This window comes from Rhincodon typus, chromosome 26 (assembly GCF_021869965.1).
Source record: "Rhincodon typus isolate 14 chromosome 26, sRhiTyp1.1, whole genome shotgun sequence".
Lineage (NCBI taxonomy): Eukaryota > Metazoa > Chordata > Chondrichthyes > Orectolobiformes > Rhincodontidae > Rhincodon > Rhincodon typus.
Genome location: NC_063357.1, coordinates 35,877,801 through 35,896,778, shown reverse-complemented (window position 1 = coordinate 35,896,778; position 18,978 = coordinate 35,877,801). Strand labels below are relative to the sequence as shown.

At 41.1% G+C, this 18,978-nt stretch overlaps 1 protein-coding gene across 1 annotated transcript; it reads left to right on the top strand.

Annotated features, from left to right (window-relative positions):
- The first annotated feature begins 558 nt into the window (after nucleotides 1-558).
- On the top strand, nucleotides 559-18,956 carry nsun5 (NOP2/Sun RNA methyltransferase 5). Its single transcript, XM_048612661.1, has 9 exons — nucleotides 559-781; nucleotides 1,986-2,105; nucleotides 2,973-3,144; nucleotides 7,082-7,190; nucleotides 8,124-8,262; nucleotides 12,204-12,319; nucleotides 13,608-13,786; nucleotides 15,071-15,284; nucleotides 18,682-18,956. The coding sequence occupies exons 1-9, from the start codon at nucleotides 689-691 to the stop codon at nucleotides 18,953-18,955; spliced, it is 1,416 nt and encodes a 471-aa protein (XP_048468618.1). The 5' UTR covers nucleotides 559-688; the 3' UTR covers nucleotide 18,956.
- Nucleotides 18,957-18,978: the final 22 nt, after the last annotated feature.

The window sequence follows — 18,978 nt, the reverse complement described above, 5'->3', positions numbered from 1 at the left end:
ATGGACTGGTTGGACCGAAGGGTTTGTTTCTGTGCTGTATGACTGTATGTGGCCCGAAGCTCACTGTGGGGTGAAATACTGCATGTCTGATTTGGTCTCAGTCCGATGCCAAGGAATGGAAAAGAGTTATTAGTAAGGGAACTACATTTGCAGGGAAGGAAAGGCAATGGTTTCGGTCTTCTTTATACTTCATTGGAAGAAATTTCAGCTCCTCCAGTGCTGGATGTCAGATAAACAGTCTGTTGTTTCAGGAGATAACTGAGGGGAGATGGAGGTGGGTGCTGCTAGCATGCAGGTGAACACTAATGTTATTCTTTCAGATGATGTCTGTTGTTGAATTGCCTCCTTTGCTGTACCAGAATATTGCTGCTGCCTTATTGTTTGCGGGGTCAGTATTCTGGAATTCCCTACAGTCGGACAGGAGCCCCATCTCTCTCACTCTCTCCCACACACACACAGACAGACAGAGAGAGGAAATTTTAACTCTTATTTCCTACTATTACTCATTTTTCTTTCAGCTTCATCGCCGTCAACACTCCACCAACAGCCCGTTAGCTCCTGCCGTAAAGTGAGCACAGCTCCTGTTTACGTCCTTGTCGCAAAGGGCGGGGAGCCGGGCGGTGACCTCTGCCCTGTGACCTGTGAACCCCCGTCCCCCGCGGCCCTGGGGAGACGAAGCGGGGTTACCATGGCTCTCTATGTGAAGGCGGCCGCCGTCCTGGGGCAGCTGGAGGGCAAGCGGGGCTCGGTGAAAACCCTGGTTTATAACAGCGGCCACAAGGTGAGGGTGAGCCGGACACATGGCCGTGGGCCGTGGGCCCTGGGGGGAGGGGACTGACCCGGGCTTGTGGGGGCTCTATCCATGGGAACGTTCATCTGCGGCTCAGTGCTGGTGTAATGGTAAAAAATAATACACTCAACACCTGGGAGATGAAGCTCACGTTCATGCTCAATCCATCCCCATCAGAGAGAGAGAGACTGTGAGCCCCATGTGGATGGCAGGAGCTGTCTTGTTTGAACAGTGTTTGGGGCAATGGGAAGCCAATAGACTCATACAGAAGGGGAAAAGAAATGTTTGGGTAGGGGTTTTTATTTCCTGAACTTGTCCAGGGATAGTGCCTGGGAAGAGTATCTGGGGAAAGGATAAGGGAAAAGTGAATAAAGATAGCCCTGAAAAAGCCCTGTTGGGGGCCAGAGGGAAAGATGTGGTGGAGGACGGAAAACAAGGATGTGCTGACAGACCAGGTTGGTTTAGCCCGTTGCCAATTTTGTGCCCCTCTAGTTAGGGGTACAAAGTGTGCTCATAACACCCAGTCACTATCCTCCTTGCAGATTGGGGAGCTTAGAATGAACCTGAGATCCTCCACGTTTCTGCTTGTTATCACACCATACTCTGGACATTGTTATTAAGAAAGGGACAGTAATTTCAAACAAAGATGTAATAGTACAGCACAGAATGAGATTGGCCCCCCTTTCTACCTTTTTAGCTTAGTTCCACAGTTTTTCTTTTCAAGAATTTATTCAATCTCTTTGCAGTAAGAACATGACACTGTATTACAGTTGGAAATCTGAACATGCTGCAGTACTGCTGTTTTTCAATTGGTATAATGTGGGTGATTTTGAAATGATATTATTCTGTGTTATACCTAACTCAGGTGCGCCTACTGCTATATCCTTGTCCAGTAATTTAATGTGAAATGAGTAGGCTAACAGTCTAAGAGACTTTTCCCAAATTTCTGATGTGTTAAGTTTCCAATCTCTGGTAGATGATGAGATGATATGTTTCCAATTTTTACATGAGAAACCTGAAAATGAGTCTCCGTGGTCCCAATAAATGGTTTTCTATTGGCATCTGCTAGCATGCTGGCCTCTGGCACTGCTTTACATCATCCCAACCAGTCATAGACCAAGAGAACTTGACAATAGAAAAAAATAGGTGGGATGAATTGGACAGAAAACGGTCACTGTTTTTCCCTGCTTTTCAGAATATTAAGCAGCTGTTTGCGCTGGTGTGTGAAACACTGAAGTACACGTCTGTGTTGAATGAAATTATTGGCACAACAGATCTGCTGAAGGAGAAGAAATTGCAGATGAATGTTGCCAAGGTATGACCATTCTTCTAGCTAAGTTGACATGTGCTTTCAGGGTCACTTCCTCCATCAGACATCCCCTTTTTACTATTGCCTACCTGGATATTTTTCTCATGTTAAATGTATGAAGCAAGAATGTTTACCCTTGTGTAGGCTTCTCAGTTTCTTCCAGGCAATAATCTGCAGCAATACTTGGCATTGACTGGCTCCAGTCACATTCTTTCCTAGGTAATAACATAAAAATGTGTTCTCTTCAATGCATGCAGGGATTGTAGCTTTTCTGTTCTATGTGCTGGGGCAAGTAGGACCTCTTGGGTGTTGTAAAGAAAACGGTTATTAAATGGTCAAAACTATTTGCATTATAATTTGAAGCTAGATGTTTGTACAGCGTAGTTTTTGGCCAGTCTTCCTGTTTGGGATATTATTTTGTTTATAAGTAAATGCCACAGTAGGCTAGTGATGAGGGTTTTCTGCTATGTGATGTAACAGGAATATGAGGTAGGCAACCTTTGTATTCTCCATTGGTGTTTGATAGGGATCTACAGCAAAGATTGAAGGCTTAGATTTGTTAAAGTCTTGTGTACTTTGGGAAGCCCAAATCGATTTGTTAGTGCAAATTGTGTACCGAAGGGGGAAGCCTGAACTTACCCAATTGCCCGATGATCAAAGGGAAGGCAGCAAAATACTGGAAAGTATTTTCACAGATTGGGAGAATGGGTTTGAGTCAGAAATAAGTCTTGATCATAAGCAACTAGAGGAGGAACATGTGCAGAGTGACGTATCTGAAGTTTTGAATGTTGTTCTGCTTGTATGAAAATTATGCAAATACAATAATTGATTTAGAAGTTCTTTAAAAAGGATACTTTGACTTTTGAAACTCAGGTACTGGTATATGACCTCCTGTTTGGGAAGGGCTTGAAGTGTGGTGGCAGTTGGAAAGCACTGATCATGAAACATCGTTCCCAATTAAAATCAGCACTTGCCAGACTGAAGGTGAAAAGGAAAGTCAGCCGCAATGAGGATCTTATCGAAACAAAAGCTTCCAGTAAGGAAGGTATGGCTCCTTCTGGCGCACGGAGGGAAACATATAAGAAGCCACTTACTTGTGTTTATCACATCTTATCATTTTTTTCAGAGTATCCTGTAACATTTCACAGCTACTTAATGATTTTTAAAGTATAGTCTGTGTAATTTTGTATGAGAATGTATCGTAGAGTCATACAACACAGAAGCAGACCCTTCGGCCCAACCAGTCACTTCATTTAGAATGGGAGTCCAGAAACAATGAATGAGGTGTATGACTGGTTAACCAATCTTTCCTGATGTTGGTTGAGAGAACAAATATCAGCAGCCCATCAAGGCATTCTTTTCTCCTCTTCAAAAGATATCATTGGATCTTGAAACATCCACTTCCTACATGTTGGCAGGACTCAGGACTATTCTGATTACACTCCATGTTTGGCATGGACTAAAACCTACAACCAAGAACAACAACCACCTGTATTTATATCGTGGCTTTAATGTAATAAAATGTCCCAAAGTGCATCTTAAACAAAATATGGTACTGAGCAACATAAGGAATTATTCAGGTAGAAGAGCAAAACACTTGGTCAGAATGTCAGGTTTTTAAGGAGCATTTTGAAAAAGGAAAGTGATGTAGAGAGTTTGTAGGAATTCAAGAGCTTGGGACTAAGGCAGCTTGACCACCAGAGATAGGGTGATTAAAATCAAAGATGGTTAAGAACAGGAGAATTATTATGAGATATCTGCTTGATATGTATGGCATAGACAATGACCATTCGGCCCAACCAGGCTTGCTGGTGTTTATGCTCCACTTGAGTCTCCTCACATCTTTCCTCACCTAAATCTTCAAAGTAACCCTTTATTCTCTCTGCTTCTCACACTGTTCCGGATTCTTTTTAAATGCATCTATATGATTCACTTCGACAACAGCCAATGGTAGTGAGTTCTAATCTTTTTTGCAGTCTTTGAGTAAAGAAGTTTTTTCTCAATTCACTCATATTGATAACCTCTAGTTATACTCTTCCCCACATTCTCTCTGTATTCACTCAATCAAAACTTCTCCGAGGTCAGCCCCTCAGCCTCTAGAAGTTAGAATGCTACTTCCTGAGCCCAGGTTTACGCTGAATTGTCCCAAGATGCTGATGAGAAGCAAACGTTCTCTGAAATGTCTGCTGTCCTTCAATTATGCCACCTTGAGTATTCCTGATTTTAATTGCTCAATTATTGGTGGCCATTGCCATTAATTGCCTGGACCCTAAGTTTTGGCATACCCTTATAAATCTCTGCCTCTCTCCCTGTCTCTCTTTAAGTCACTCCTTAAAATCACCTGACCTAATATCTCTTTATTAAGCTCAGTGTCATTCTTTTGGCTGATAATCATTTATGAAATGCAGTGCCCTGGAAACGAAGAAAGGCGTTGTATAAATGCAAGTGGTTGTTAAAAGACTTTTTCCTGTGCAAGTCTGTGTATCTTATCTAAAGCTGAGTAAGACGTTGAACAAGGTCGCAGTTGTGGAATCAGTCTAGTAAGCCTTCTCTGCACTCTCTATAGCCAGAACATCATTCCTCAGGTGAGGAGACCAAAACTGCATACAATATTCCAGGTGTGGTCTCACCATGGCCCTTTATATTGGCAGCAAGACATTCCTGTTCCTGCACTCGAACACTCTTGCTGTGAAGGCTGATGTACCATTTGCCTTGTTTACCATCTGCTACACCTGCATTCTTACCTTCAGGTTGTACAAAGATGCCCAGGTCTCATTGCACGTTACCTTCTCTCAATTTAAAGCCATTTGGATAATAATCTGCCTTTCTGTTTTACTACCGAACATTTATCCACATTGAACTGCCTGCTCACTCAGCTTGTCCAAATCATACTGAAACATCTCTGCATCTTCCTCACAGTTGACTTGCCCACCCAGCTTTGTGCCATCTGCAGATTTGGAGATATTATATTTAGTTCCCTCATCCAAATTGTTAATATATATTGTGAATAGCTGAGATCCAAGCACTGATCCTTGTGGTAACCCACTAGTCACTGCCTGCCATCTAGTAAAAGACCCATCTGTTCCTACTCTTTGTTTCCTCTTTGCCAACTAGTTTTCTATCTATCTCAATACTACCCTCAATCCCATGCACTTTAATTTTACATGCTAATCTCTTATATGGGACTTTGTACGGTGCCTTCTGAAAGTCCAAATAAATCACATCATTTGACTTCCTACATCAGCTCAACTAGTTACATCCTCGTAGAATTCCAGTAGAGTTGTGAAACACAATTTCCCTTTAATAAATCCAAGCTGACTGTGTCCAATCCTGCCACTGTTTTCCAAATGTTCAATTGTTAAATCTTTATTGTGGACACTAGTATTCTCCCCACTGCTGATGTCAGGCTGACTGGGCTATAATTCCCAGTTTCTCTCTGCCTTCCTCCTTAAACATTAGCTACCTTCCAGACTCAAAAGAATAAACAAAAAGGCAAGAGTTTAGCCTTCCACAGGATGTCCTTGAAAATGGTATACACTAAAAGATAATTGCACTTTAATAGTCCAAATTCACGTCTTTTAGTGAGAACTTTATTTAACGTAACGACACTTCATCAAACTCTCATCCTTTGGTTACTAGCTCCCCGTATTTATACAACTAATCTGTGCCCAATTTGTTCCTTAATTAATATATCTGTCACCTTTCCTTCATTCCATTAAGTCTCAGGCATCCCTTCAGACCTTATTAGGTGATCAAATTCTCTTTTTTTCTTTTAAATAAATTATACAAATTAGAATAATAACAACTGACAAAAGCTACAAGATGACATCATATTCCCATTCTTTTCCTTTGCACATGAAGGAACCAAGCCTCCTTTTGGTAGTAGGGCCAACAGTTCCTGAGAGCTTGCTCCTTTCTTTGTAAAACAGTCAAATTGCTGACTGCTGCAATCTGGAGATTGTTCTGCAGCATCCGTTTTAAAATTGCAAATGGGTCCTCAGTACTTTCTCGTTCACATATTTCACAGAGTGTAAATATCCCACAGTGGCTTATTATCAACGTAGCATTCAATGGGAATTGCTGCTGAATCCCTTTTTAAATTTATTCCAATATTTTGAGGAAAACCACCATGTCTACCACTTCACTAACTGTGACCTTTTTTTGCTACAAATGTACTTTTAAAAATCATTGTTCTGATCTTTTTAGCTTCTCAAGCTAAAAGATAACATTTACCTCCCTTTCCCACAAAAAAATTATAACCCTTCCCACCCCCGCCAACACCTGGAAACCCATCACGGAGATTTTCGTAAGAAGAATTGCCAAAAGCAACAAATTTCAGTTTCATGTACCTGGTGTCTCACAATGATGGAAACTTTAAAAGACAATGCTGTATTTTAATTTTTTCAATGTTTTGCTCGCCTGAAAAATATCTTTCACCTTGGGATATTTTTCGGTGTTGTATTCAACTAATAATTTAAAACTGGCATCAGGCTTTGTTTGAATGCTCAACAATTCAGCTGTTCAATTTGACGTTGCAATTCCTCCTTTTCAGTTTTGGAAACCTTTTTGTGAGGTCGTACTTTGAAAATCCTTGGCTGTACTGCATGAGCTGCTTTGTGCCACCACTTGAGCTCCAATCTGGGAAATCCCCAGTAAAAAGCACTGTCATAAGTTGCACATCGCTGCACAGCAATAGAGAAATCGCTCAAATTCTTAACGGGTTACATCAAGGTCCAGTATGTACACACGTACACATGCATATGCATACACACACACCCCCCTCACTGACAGTGCATTCCCCTTTTGTTCCCTTCAAATGGCTTAGTTGATCACGTTTAGCATTGGGGTCTTCAACTGTCGTAAAGCCGCAGCCTTTTTGCCCAGATTCCTTACCATCTTGCACTCTGCTCCATGTTGTGTTGGTACATGTTCATATTGGCTGCTGCTATTGCGTGATCTCTCTGAACTGTCTTTCTTCCCAGCTTGCCAGCTGCCTCGCTACGTCCGAGTGAACCTACTGAAGAGCAACACTGAGGATGTGATTGACTACTTCAAACGTGAGGGTTACACTTACCTGGGGCAGGCTACCAGGTATGCTGGATTTGTTACACCAGTGCCAAGCATGAAATTATTTCAGAGCGTTTTATGCAGAATGCAGCAAGCCGTCAGAGCCCCTGAACTATCACTCAGAGGGACTGGGGTAGCAAGACTACAGCACTGAGCTTAGGGGTCTTGTGCTCTGCTGCTTTGACAATATAGCTCACCATTCCAATTTTTGGTGATTTATTGCCTGTAGTGACTTGTCAGTATAGGGTCTATCATTCCCAATCTCCTTCATTCTTCTCTAGCCAGACCAGTAAATGATGCTGATTATGCATTATTTCTTATTTCTCTTATTCCTTATGTCTCTTATTTCTTCTTCCTGTAACTATCACCATGCACCTACCTGTATTGAATTACATTTGTTTTAGCTCCCCCGATTTTTAATTTAATTAAAGTCTTTCCTGTATCTCATTCCTGCTATTTCGGACATGAATACCCACCTTTCTAGTATAATGATCAGATGACCAGTTGCTCTTGTGTATTTAAACACAGTGCTGATCCCTGGGACATTCTATCCAATACAGACTGCTGTAACTAGTACCCACTACACTCTCTTGTCATTAGTTTTTTTTTCTTTAGTCACTACTCAAGTTTGCCGAAGATGTTCATGTTTAGCAGCTCTTCATCTGGAACTTTGCTATAGACTTACTGAGGGTTTAGGTACCTGACTTGATGAGCTTCTCTTTGGTTTACTTGTGATGTCATTTGCTGAAAAGATTCTTTAAGCAATTACATACAGTACCTTTGTGTCCCTTGTGAATCTATTAACTAGATTAATTTGATGTGTTTTATTTATCTAAGTTTGTTCCAAGTCATCAAGTTTCAATATTTGCCAATTATTTACGAAAAACTAACAGGTATTTACTCGGATTTATGTCCAATGTTTTGAGTGTCTTTGCACCTAAACTCTCTTTCTCACAGTATAGCTGATCTGAGGCAGCTTGATCAGAAACAATTCATCAGTGATCTTCACCTCTCAGAATTGCTGGTTTTTCATTCAAAGACAGATCTTCACGAACATTTCTTGTACACGGCTGGGCATATCATTCTGCAGGATAAGGTAAGCAGGACCATTCTTGATCAGTGCTCCATTTGGTGGATTTTGGACAATTGGTGGCCATAAGAGTTTTCACAGCCTGAGGTTTTATCCAAGAGCTTTTGTATTTTGAATAGACAGAGGAGATGAAATACAACTGTTAAGAAAAGGTAAATGTTGTGGTGAAAGGTAGCAGTGAAGATCGAAGAATATTCTGCAGTTTTGCTTCAAAACTTTGGGGATTGAGGAGTTAATTTAAATGTTTCCTCAAGATTAAATGGTACGGCGTGATTGGATCTCCTGAATTTGTCACAGTAAGTTTGGGAGGAGTTATACTGGCACACAGATTTCCTTGATGTTAAATGGTTAGCTATCTGCACGTGAGCTGTCCTGACAGGAAAAGTGATGTGTAGAGCTTTGTTATTGGTATTTTGCAAAGGTAGATTTTAGCAGTTCTTGTGTTGCTAATGGCATAATCTTGCAAAGCTGACAGCACGTTCAAGATGCATTAATGCTGTTTATAGGAGCAGCAGTAGTTCTTTTAGCCCTTTAAGCTGTACTGTCAATCAGTTAAATCATAGCATTTTTATGTACTATCTCCATATTTCTTCAAGTCATTAGTCTCCAGAAATCCATTGATTTGTCTTGAACATGCTCACTGAGCTTTCACAGTCCTCTGGGACAGAAAATTCCAGAGATTCTTTCACCTTTGGGTGAAGACCTTCTTCATCTCAGTCTAAAATGGCCGATCCCTTTTCTAGAGTCATGAGCCTGGAGAAGCATCGTATCTACATCCAACCTGTTGTGCCCTGTCAGAATTTTGCAAATTTCAATGCGATCACCTTTTCTTCTTCAAAACTCTAGAGAATACAAATCCAGTTTCCTCAATCCCTCCTTGAAGACAACCTAACCGTCGCAAGTATTAATCTGGTCTACCTTGGTCACACTTACTCGATGCCAAATATATCCTCCCTTATATACGGGGATCAAACTGCAGAGTATTTCACATGGTCTCACCAAGGCAATTGCAGCAAGACACCACCTTTTTTTCTGAACTCAAATCACCTGTCAGTGAAGGCCCATCGACTATTTAGCATCATAGAGTTATACAGCATGGAAACACTTCAGTCTAACTAATCCATGCTGACCATAAACTAAACTGCTCCCACCTGCCTGCGCTTGGCCCATATCCCTCCAAATATTTCCTATTCATGTATTTATCTAAATGTCTTTTGAATGTTGTAACTGTACCCACATCCAGCACTTTCTCTGGAAGTTCATTCCACACACGAACCACTATCTGTGTTTTAAAAAAAAAAATTGCCTCATGTCTTTTTTAGATCTATCTCCTGTCATCTTAAAAATATGCCCCCTAGTCTCGAAATTCCCCACCCTAGGGAAAAGACACCTACCATTCACCTTATCTGCACCCCTCATGATTTTATAAACCTCTGTAAGACCACCCCTCAACTTCCTACGCTCCAGTGAAAAAAGTCCTGGCCTATCCAGCCTCTCTCTATTACTGAAACCCTCCATTTCTGGCAACATCCTGGTGAATCCCTTCTGAACCCTCTCCAGTTTAATAATATCCTTCCTATAGCAGGGTGACCAGAACTGGATGCAGTACTCCAGAAGAGGCTCACCAACATCCTGTGCAACCTCAACATAACATCCCAACTCCAGTATTCAAAGGTCTGAACAATGAAGGCAAGTGTGCTAAATGCCTTCTTAACCACCTCTGTGATGCAAACTTCAAAGAATTATGTACCTGAACCAAGGACTCTCTGTTCTACAACATTGACTAAGGCCCTACTTTTAATTGTATAAGTCTTGTCTTTGTTTGTTTTACCAAATGTAATACCTCACATTTATCCAAATTAAACTCCATTTGCCACTCTTCAGCCCACTGACCTAATTGATCAAGATCTCTTTGTAATCTTAGATAACCTTTTCACTGTCCACTATACCACCAGTGTAAGTTTCATAAGCAAACTTAATAACTATGCTTCCTAAAATGACAGACAAAAGTAGGCCCAGCACCAAACCCTGTGGAACACTGCTGGTCACAGGTCTCCAGTCCAAAAAAATAACTCTACCATCACTCTCTGTCTCCTGTCATTAAGCCAATTTTGTATCCAGTTGGCAAGTTCTTCCTGAATCCCATGTGATCTAACTTTACTAATTGATCTACTATGTGGAACCTTGTCAAAAGCTTTACTAAAGTCCAAGTAAACAATGTCTCCACTCTGCCTTTGTCAGCCTCCTTGATTACTTTCTCAAAAAAGTCAATCTAGTTTGTGAGACACTATTTCCCTCGCACAAAACCATGCTGACTATCCCTAATCATTCCTTGCCTTTCCAAATGCATATAAATCCTATCTTTTAGAATCACTTTCACCAACTTACCCACTAACTGAAGTTAGATACAGGTCTGTAATTCTCAGGCTTCTCCTTGCATCCCTTCATAAACAAAAGCACAACATTAGCCACTGTCTAAGTCATTCGGAAACTCACCTATTTATAGATGATACAAATATTTTTGCAAGGGGCCCTGTAATTTCCTCCCTAACCTCCCACAAAGTCCTGGGATACACTAGATCAGGTTTTGGAGATTTATCCATCATTATAATCTCTAAGACCTCCAGCACTTCCTCTTCTGTAATGTGAACTGTTTTCAAAACATCAGCATTTATTTCCCTGAGTTCCCTAGCCTCCGTTTCTTTATCCACAGTAAAAACTGTTGCAAAATATTAATTTAATATCGCTCCCATCTCCTGAGATTTAACACACAACCTGTTTGATCTTTATGGCCTACTCTCTCTCTCTTTCTTGTTTTTATCTTGCTAATTTCTTGCAGCACGTTTTAGTGATCCTTGGACAAGGACACCCAGGTCCCTTTAGTCACCTGAGTTCTCAACCTCTCACCATTTAAGAAGTATTCTGCTTTCCTGTTGTTTTTCTACCAGACTGGATAACCTTCACACTTGTGTACATCCTATTCCATTGACCATGTTCTTGGATTATCCATATATCTTCCTCATTAATCGTATTCTCAGCTGGTTTTGTGTCATCAGCAATTTGTCTGTTAGCCAGTTCTCAATCTGTAATAGTACATTATCTCTAATCCTTTGTGTTACTAAGCTTCTGTGCACAATCTTATCAAAAGTCTTCTGGAAATCCAAGTGCACAACATCTACTGATTCTCCTTTATCAATGCTACGAGTAATATCCTCAAAAAAAACTACAACAGCTTCATCAAACATGGTTTCCCTTCCCTTCTCTTCCAAATATGAAGTCCCAGAACTTCTGAAGAAGGGTCACTGGTCCCAAAATATTAACTCTTGTTTTCTGTCCACAGATGCTGCCAAACCCGCTGAGTTTCTCTAGGAATTTCTGTTTTTGTTTCATATCTCCAGTATCTGCAGTTCTTTTGTTTTTATACGTAAACTTAAACTGCCTGTTTATTACTCTATTACCCATGTAAAATGCATTTCCCAATCTCTTGATTTGTACCATGTCCATCATTTCCACTTCTGTTTGGTGGCAGCAAAACAAACCCATCCCCTGTTTGTCGCCTCTTGCTGTTTCTTAGTTCCACTCAAACAGATTCTATATTTTGACCCTTCAGTTCTTCACCCTTTAGCCACATTTTTGCAATGACAATTAAATCATATCAATTTGCTCTGATTTGTGCCTTTATATCATCAGCCTTTTTGTAAATGCTACATGTATTTAGATATAATACCTTTAATGTGAGCAATATTCTCCGTTCTGATCCTATTTAATGCTTGCCTTTGGTTCATTCATGGTGGACTTGAGTCTGTATAAGCTTTAGTTTCTCTGAGAAGTTTTTGCTGTGGTATGGGGCATGCCTAGTGAATGAATTATTCACTGTAGTCAAGTTTCCTGGGCAGATTTGACTCATGTATAATGAGCATCTCAATTTCCTCTTCCCTTCTTTCCAGGCCAGTTGTCTACCAGCATATTTCTTGAACCCTCCAGTAGGTTCTCATGTGATTGATGCATGTGCAGCTCCTGGGAACAAGACAAGCCACCTTGCTGCTATTCTCTGTAATAAAGGGTAAGTCTTGCTGCATGTGTCAAAGAAAAAGATGGATACTTGGGGGAAAGTGGTTCATTTTGCAAAAACAAACTTCCTGCTCCCATTAGAGCTGGATCTGTTTTCTCAGGTGGCTTTGGAACAGAAACACTTCTGTTATAACGCGTTACTATTTAAAGCAATCTCATTTTAAACTGAAACTCTGCGGCTAGCAATGACATTCCAATGCTGAGAATATCACTGGAACTATCATTGCTGGGATGAGGGGCAGCCTGGATTGTACTGTGAAAGCATCATGGGGAAAGACAATTCAGGACAAACGTGGAAACTCCATTGAACTGTGGGGAGAGAAGGAGAGAGAGAAACATCAGGTTTACAGGATTTGGTGTAACTTTTAATACTGTGCCTGTGCAATTTGCATGAAAAATAAGATTGATGACCCATAAATGTGTACAATATTGGAGGCCAGTTGGATCATTGTACTTAGGCTGGCTGTTCCATTCCAAAAAATTATTTATGGAGCTCCAATTTATCCTTAGCTTAAAATATTTATCCAGTATTCACTTAGACACTGCTTTAATCACTTGTTATTTCCCAACAATCCTCATATAAAGATATTTCTCTTAGCCTCTCTCCTGCCTCTGCCATTAGGGCCAATTGACACTGAAAACTACACACTGCATTCTACCTGCAGTCTTAACACTGCCTGCTGCAAACTTATCACTACTGCTTTACTTTCATATTCTGTGTCTTTATTTAAAAACCCAAAATACCATTGGCCCATTCTATCTTAACTACACTTACAAGGGAATGGTTGAATTTTTACCAGCACATAAATTAGTTTTTATCTATTACACTTATTCGCATGTACAGCACTTGCACCAGGGAATCTTTTAATTGTGTAGGGTCCACAGCCACCCTCTCGCATTGACCATCTCTTGTCTGTGTCTGTATTCCCTATATCTCACCCATAAGGTTTTCTGGCTTATTCAGCATTTATCTTTTCAACGGTCCCTTCCTTCTCAGTCCTTCTCTTCCATCTGATTTGATTTTCCACTCCACGCAACATAGGAAGCTGCAGTGGGGGAAAAAAATGTGGTAGTTTCTATTTGAAACAGAGGGCGGGGAGCGGGTAATGTGACACCATAAACAAGGGCAAGGGAGACTGCAACTTGGTAAATTGCTTATGAAATAGACCATTTAGACACGTGCTAATAACACTCTGGGTTACAAACTGTGTCCTGTTATATGTCTTCACCTGTTTTGTCTGTTTTGGAAATACCAAAGATGACTGCTTTCATCTATTAAGGAAACTCTTTGCCTTTGATCTTGATACCAAACGTTTGGCTACAATGGGCACTCTGCTGTTGAGGGCTGGAGTAACATGCCATGAACTGGCCAATCAGGACTTCACGCTTGTGGATCCCAGCAACCCCAAGTACCAGGATGTGAAGTATATTCTAGTGGACCCATCATGCAGTGGTTCTGGTGAGGAGACTCTCCTTTATTACCGGCTGACTGCCAGGATGGTGGTTTTGTATCCTGTTAGAGAGGTGCTCTGGAGAGGGGAGGAGGGAAGACTTGATGCGATTAAATTTTTGGATTCTGTTGTGCTGCACTTGAAGATGGGTTTGGAGGGCTTTTTTGAATAATTTACCCTTCTCTATCTCAGTAGTCTAGATTACAGTTAACCTAGTCCAAAACTGAGAGATATATTCTAAAACGTCTGGTACTATTCCTGTCTGTAAATGATTCTCCACAATTACTGAGCTGTCACTTTTGGACTGTGTGCTTCAAAGTGGGCCCAGGTTTGTCCACTGTTGGAGGACTGGGAAAATATCATCTTAGATCACAGCTTTGTGGCTTCAAAAACTAAGAAGCAGATGGATAAATTTGTATTTTCGTAAAACTGAAAGATTTCACTCTGCTTGCATTATGAATCATAGCAGCATAGAAAATAGGAGGAATAGGTCTTTCAGCCCTGCTCCACCATTCAGTGTGATCATGGCTAATCATCCAGTACACTCCCCTGTTCCAATTTCTCCCTATACTTTTTGATCCTTTTAGCTCCTAGAACTATATTCAACTCCTTGAAAACACGTAGTGCTTTGGCCTCAACTGCATTCTGTGCCAGAGAATTCCACAGGCTCACCATTCTCTGGGTGAAGATATTTCTCCTCACCTCAGTCCTAAATGGCCTACCTCTTAAGACTGTGAGGCCTAGACTGTGAAGCATTCTTCAAAGGGAGAGTTCGAAACAGTACAGGGATGGAAAAAGCAAGACCAAAGAACTGTTTTGTGCACTGAGTCCTTGAGATGTTTGAGAACAAGAAAAGAGTTAACACCCCAGCTTCCTCCACCCTTTGACATTCCCCTACTAGGAAAATATTTGATGAGTGGTGGAATTGAGCTGGAGATGTGAGAAGAAAACTGGAAAAAGTAGTTCATCACTCTTAGTTAGTAAAAACAAAACAGCAGGTGCTGGACATCTGAAACTAAAACAGAAATTGCTGGAGAAGCTCCGTAGGTCTGAGAGCATTTGTACAGAGAACAACCGAGTTAACCTTTTGAGTCCAGTGACTCTTTGTCAGAACTGTTGGTATTAGAATGTTTTCTATAAGCATGAATCTCTGAAATATTGATCCCTTAAACAGCTGCACAACCTGAGGTACACTGTTTTACCTGATGCACTCTGAATAGCTCTGTTGTCAGAAATTAATTTTATCCCCAGGCACTGAGAGGCTCTTCATCACTTTTTTTTTCTAAAACAAGGAATTGTAAACCGCTTGAACCAGCTCACAGATGATGAGGAGTCATCATCTACACAGCGCCTGCAGGCACTTGCGAGTTTCCAGTGCGAAGCCCTCAGCCATGCCCTGCGCTTCCCAAACGTGGAACGGGTCATTTACTCAACATGTTCAATTCATCATGAAGAGAACGAGGATGTTGTCGAGGAGATACTACAGCAACACGGCAACCGAATCAGGTAGACACCCCGTGCTCTTCCACGAGAAGTTCAAGGCAGTGACCTTCGTTGAGATAATCTCAGGGAAAGGTTAACGTCATTTCACAAGCAGTTACATTCTTTTGCTCTCAAATGGATCTTTGACGTTCTGAAATACCTCCTCTATGCTGAAAGATCAGGATTGTAAAGTTGAGGACATTTTTGCCAATTTTTCTCTTTTCTGCCATGACCTGGAAAAGACCAGTTACGCTCTGGCCTCTCACTCAAGTAGTCACTGGCTAGTAAGTGTTATTCATATGAAAAAGACTAAAGGCTGTGTTTGACCCAAGTCTGATTCTGTCCTTGCTTATGTTAACAGGCACACCTTTTAACAGGAATCAATGACTGGCAGTCTGGCCTGAATTTTAATTTGATTTATTATTGTCATGTGTACCGTGATACAGTGAAAAGTATTGTTTTGCATGTACTAACCAAACATATCATACCTTACATAAGTACATCAGGGTAATAGAACAGAATATAGTGTTACAGCTACAGAGGAGGTGCAGAGAAACATCAACTCTAATGTGGAAGAGGCTGGGCAGCTTTTATAAATGTGTTCCTCAGCTGTAATGGCTTCCCATGCCCCTCTCTTAGATCAGTTGTTTGGCTTTCTTTACCTTAATTCTTTGCAACCATTATTGTAGAAACCATTGGATATGCAGCATGTCAAACATGGTCCTTCTGATAGTTATGTTCAAGGCTGCAACTTACTGGCTAAATAGGAGAATCTGATGAATGTAGCATTTTGAGATGTTTGAATGAAATTAATTAAGATTTGAGAGTTTTATTGGGAAAAAAATTAATTTGCAAGTTTTTTTTTAAAAATACGTCAGGAACCCAGTGCCTGGGTGACTTCCTGGTTCTGATTGTGAAAAATGCAAATTATTGAATGCAAGAATCCCCATTGGACAGGAGATGAGCTTGATGCCCAGTTAGTAGCATCAAGCTCCTCCAGGAAATGGGAACTGCCTGCCTGATGCCAACAGCAAAGGCAGATGGCAGCCATGTTGAAGCGGTTCTGACTTGAGCAGGCAGCTCCTCAACAAGGGGCAGCTGAACCTACTGCAATGGAAAATCACCATGCAGCAGATTGTTCAGATTCTGCGAGGAAAAACCTTGAAAATTGCAATTCCTTTGATCCTATAGCAGCTTATTAATGGGCCATTAACTGGCAGTGAGCAAATTCTTTGTGGGCATGACAGTTAGAATCTTTGAGATCTACCATTTAACATGGAGATGAAAAGAAATATATTCACTTAAGAGATTGTGACTCTTTGGAATTCTCTTCTCCAAAGAGCGGTAAATGTTTTGTCATCAGGTACATTCAAGACAGAGGTCATTTGGTCTTTTGGGGTTGAAATGAATTACAGAATCTAGAGAAAATTGCTCATTCTCTACTAAGCTGATCCAATTGTTGACTAAAAGAGAAGGTAGAATTCTGTTTTAACATTGCCTTAAAACCTCTAGTCATTTCTTTGCACAGCAATTACCTTCTAAATAATGAAAGCTGCTTCTAGTTTACACAGTAAATTAACATAGAACATAGAACATTACAGCGCAGTACAGGCCCCTCAGCCTTCGATGTTGCACCGACCCGTGAAACCAATCTGAAGCCCATCTAACCTAAGCTATTCCATTATCATCCATATGTTTATCCAATGACCATTTAAATGCCCTTAAAGTTGGCGAGTCTACTACTTTTGCAGGCAGGGCATTCCACGCCCTTACTACTCTCTAAGTAAAGAACCTACCTCTGACATCTGTCCTACATCTATCACCCCTCAATTTAAAGCTATGCCCCCTCGTGCTAGCCATCACCATCCGAGGAAAAAGGCTCCCACTGGTCCACCCTATCTAATCCTCTGATCATCTTGTATGTCTCTATTAAGTCACCTCTTAACCTTCTTCTCTCTAACGAAAACAGCCTCAAGTCCCTCAGCCTTTCCTCATAAGACCTTCCCTCCATACCAGGCAACATCCTGGTAAGTCTCCTCTGCACCATTTCCAATGCGTCCACATCCTTCCTATAATGCGGTGACCAGAACTGTACGCAATACTCCAAGTGCGGCCGCACCAGAGTTTTGTACGGCTGCAACATGACCTCATGGGTCCGAAACTCAATCCCTCTACCAATAAAACCTAACATACCGTACGCCTTCTTAACAACGCTATCAACCTGGGTGGCAACTTTCAGTGATCTATGCACGTGGACACCGAGATCTCTCTGCTCATCCACACTACCAAGAATCTTACCATTAGCCCAGTACTCTGTATTCCTGTTACTCCTTCCAAAGTGAATCACCTCACACTTTTCCGCATTAAACTCCATTTGCCACCTCTCAGCCCAGCTCTGCAGCTTATCTATGTCCCTCTGTAACCTGCACCATCCTTCCGCACTATCCACAACTCCACCGACTTTGGTGTCATCCACAAATTTACTAAGCCATCCTTCTACGCCCTCATCCAGGTCATTTATAAAAATGACAAACAGCAGTGGCCCCAAAACAGATCCTTGAGGTACACCACTAGTAACTGAACTCCAGGATGAACATTTCCCATCAACCACCACCCTCTGTCTTCTTACAGTTATCTAATTTCTGATCCAAACCGCTAAATCACCCTCAATCCCATGCCTCCGTATTTTCTGCAATAGCCTACCATGGGGAACCTTATCAAATGCTTTACTGAAATCCATATATACCACATCAACCACTTTACCCTCATCCACCTGTTTGGTCAAAACATAATTAACATAATTGCTTTATTGGATCAGAGATACTACGTGGAGGTGGCATTGAGATAAACCATGATCTTGGTGAATGGTGAAGGAGGTTCAGTTGGCCAATGTTTTATTCTGCTTCTATTTCTTACGTTCTTATGAGCGGCATAAAATTTAAGTTTGAGTAATAGCTGGACTTAACATATGATATCAGCAAGTCCATGGTTTGGTTATATATTTTAGTGCAACTTCAGTAACTTAATTGTGTTGGACTAAACCTTAAGTCAAGAGAAACTAGTTCAAGATTCCTGGTTTGTGTTAAGGTTTAACCTTAGCTGGGGTTTAGTAATTGACCTCCTAGAAGGAGATCAATGTTCTCATCCATGATTCTAATGGATTGGGGCAAGAGGGGATCAGACTTGGCTGTGATTGCTTCCACATTTGAATTATCCATCAACTGTACCTAGGTTCACAGTCAAAAAATAACTATGCCTGAGATGCTTGAAGGCTGCCAAGGAGACCAGATTCCAACAAGCATTGGTGCCTCTCTAGGAGGGGAATGTAAGGACCAGCAAAGTAGCAAAGTGAGAACAAGCTGCTGAAAATTACTGTGTTTCAGGATTTTTTCTGTTTGTGTTCCTGTTTTTTCCCTTATAGGCTAGTCAATCTGATGCCCTCATGGCCATTGCGTGGTCTGGACACATTCCCGGAAGGTCCGTGGTGTATCCGCGCGACACCCAACGACACCTTGACCAATGGGTTTTTTGTTGCCATGTTTGAAAAGCAGCTTGGAGAGAAAGGGTCCGAGCATAGCAGAGAAAGGTACAAATTGCACACTCTCCACAAAAACCTGATTAGTCACCACCTTAAAGGACATTATTCCATGATGTTAGTTTCCATGATGGCAGTGTCCTTTCCTAAAAGACATTAGTGAACCCATCTGGTTTAGGTAAG

Coding starts and splice junctions, on each gene's coding strand:
- nsun5 (XM_048612661.1), top strand. CDS start 689: ATGGCTCTCTATGTGAAGGCGGCCGCCGTCCTGGGGCAGCTGGAGGGC. Junction 2,106..2,972: donor TGCAGATGAATGTTGCCAAG/GTATGACCATTC, acceptor TTTGAAACTCAG/GTACTGGTATATGACCTCCT. Junction 3,145..7,081: donor AAAAGCTTCCAGTAAGGAAG/GTATGGCTCCTT, acceptor CTTTCTTCCCAG/CTTGCCAGCTGCCTCGCTAC.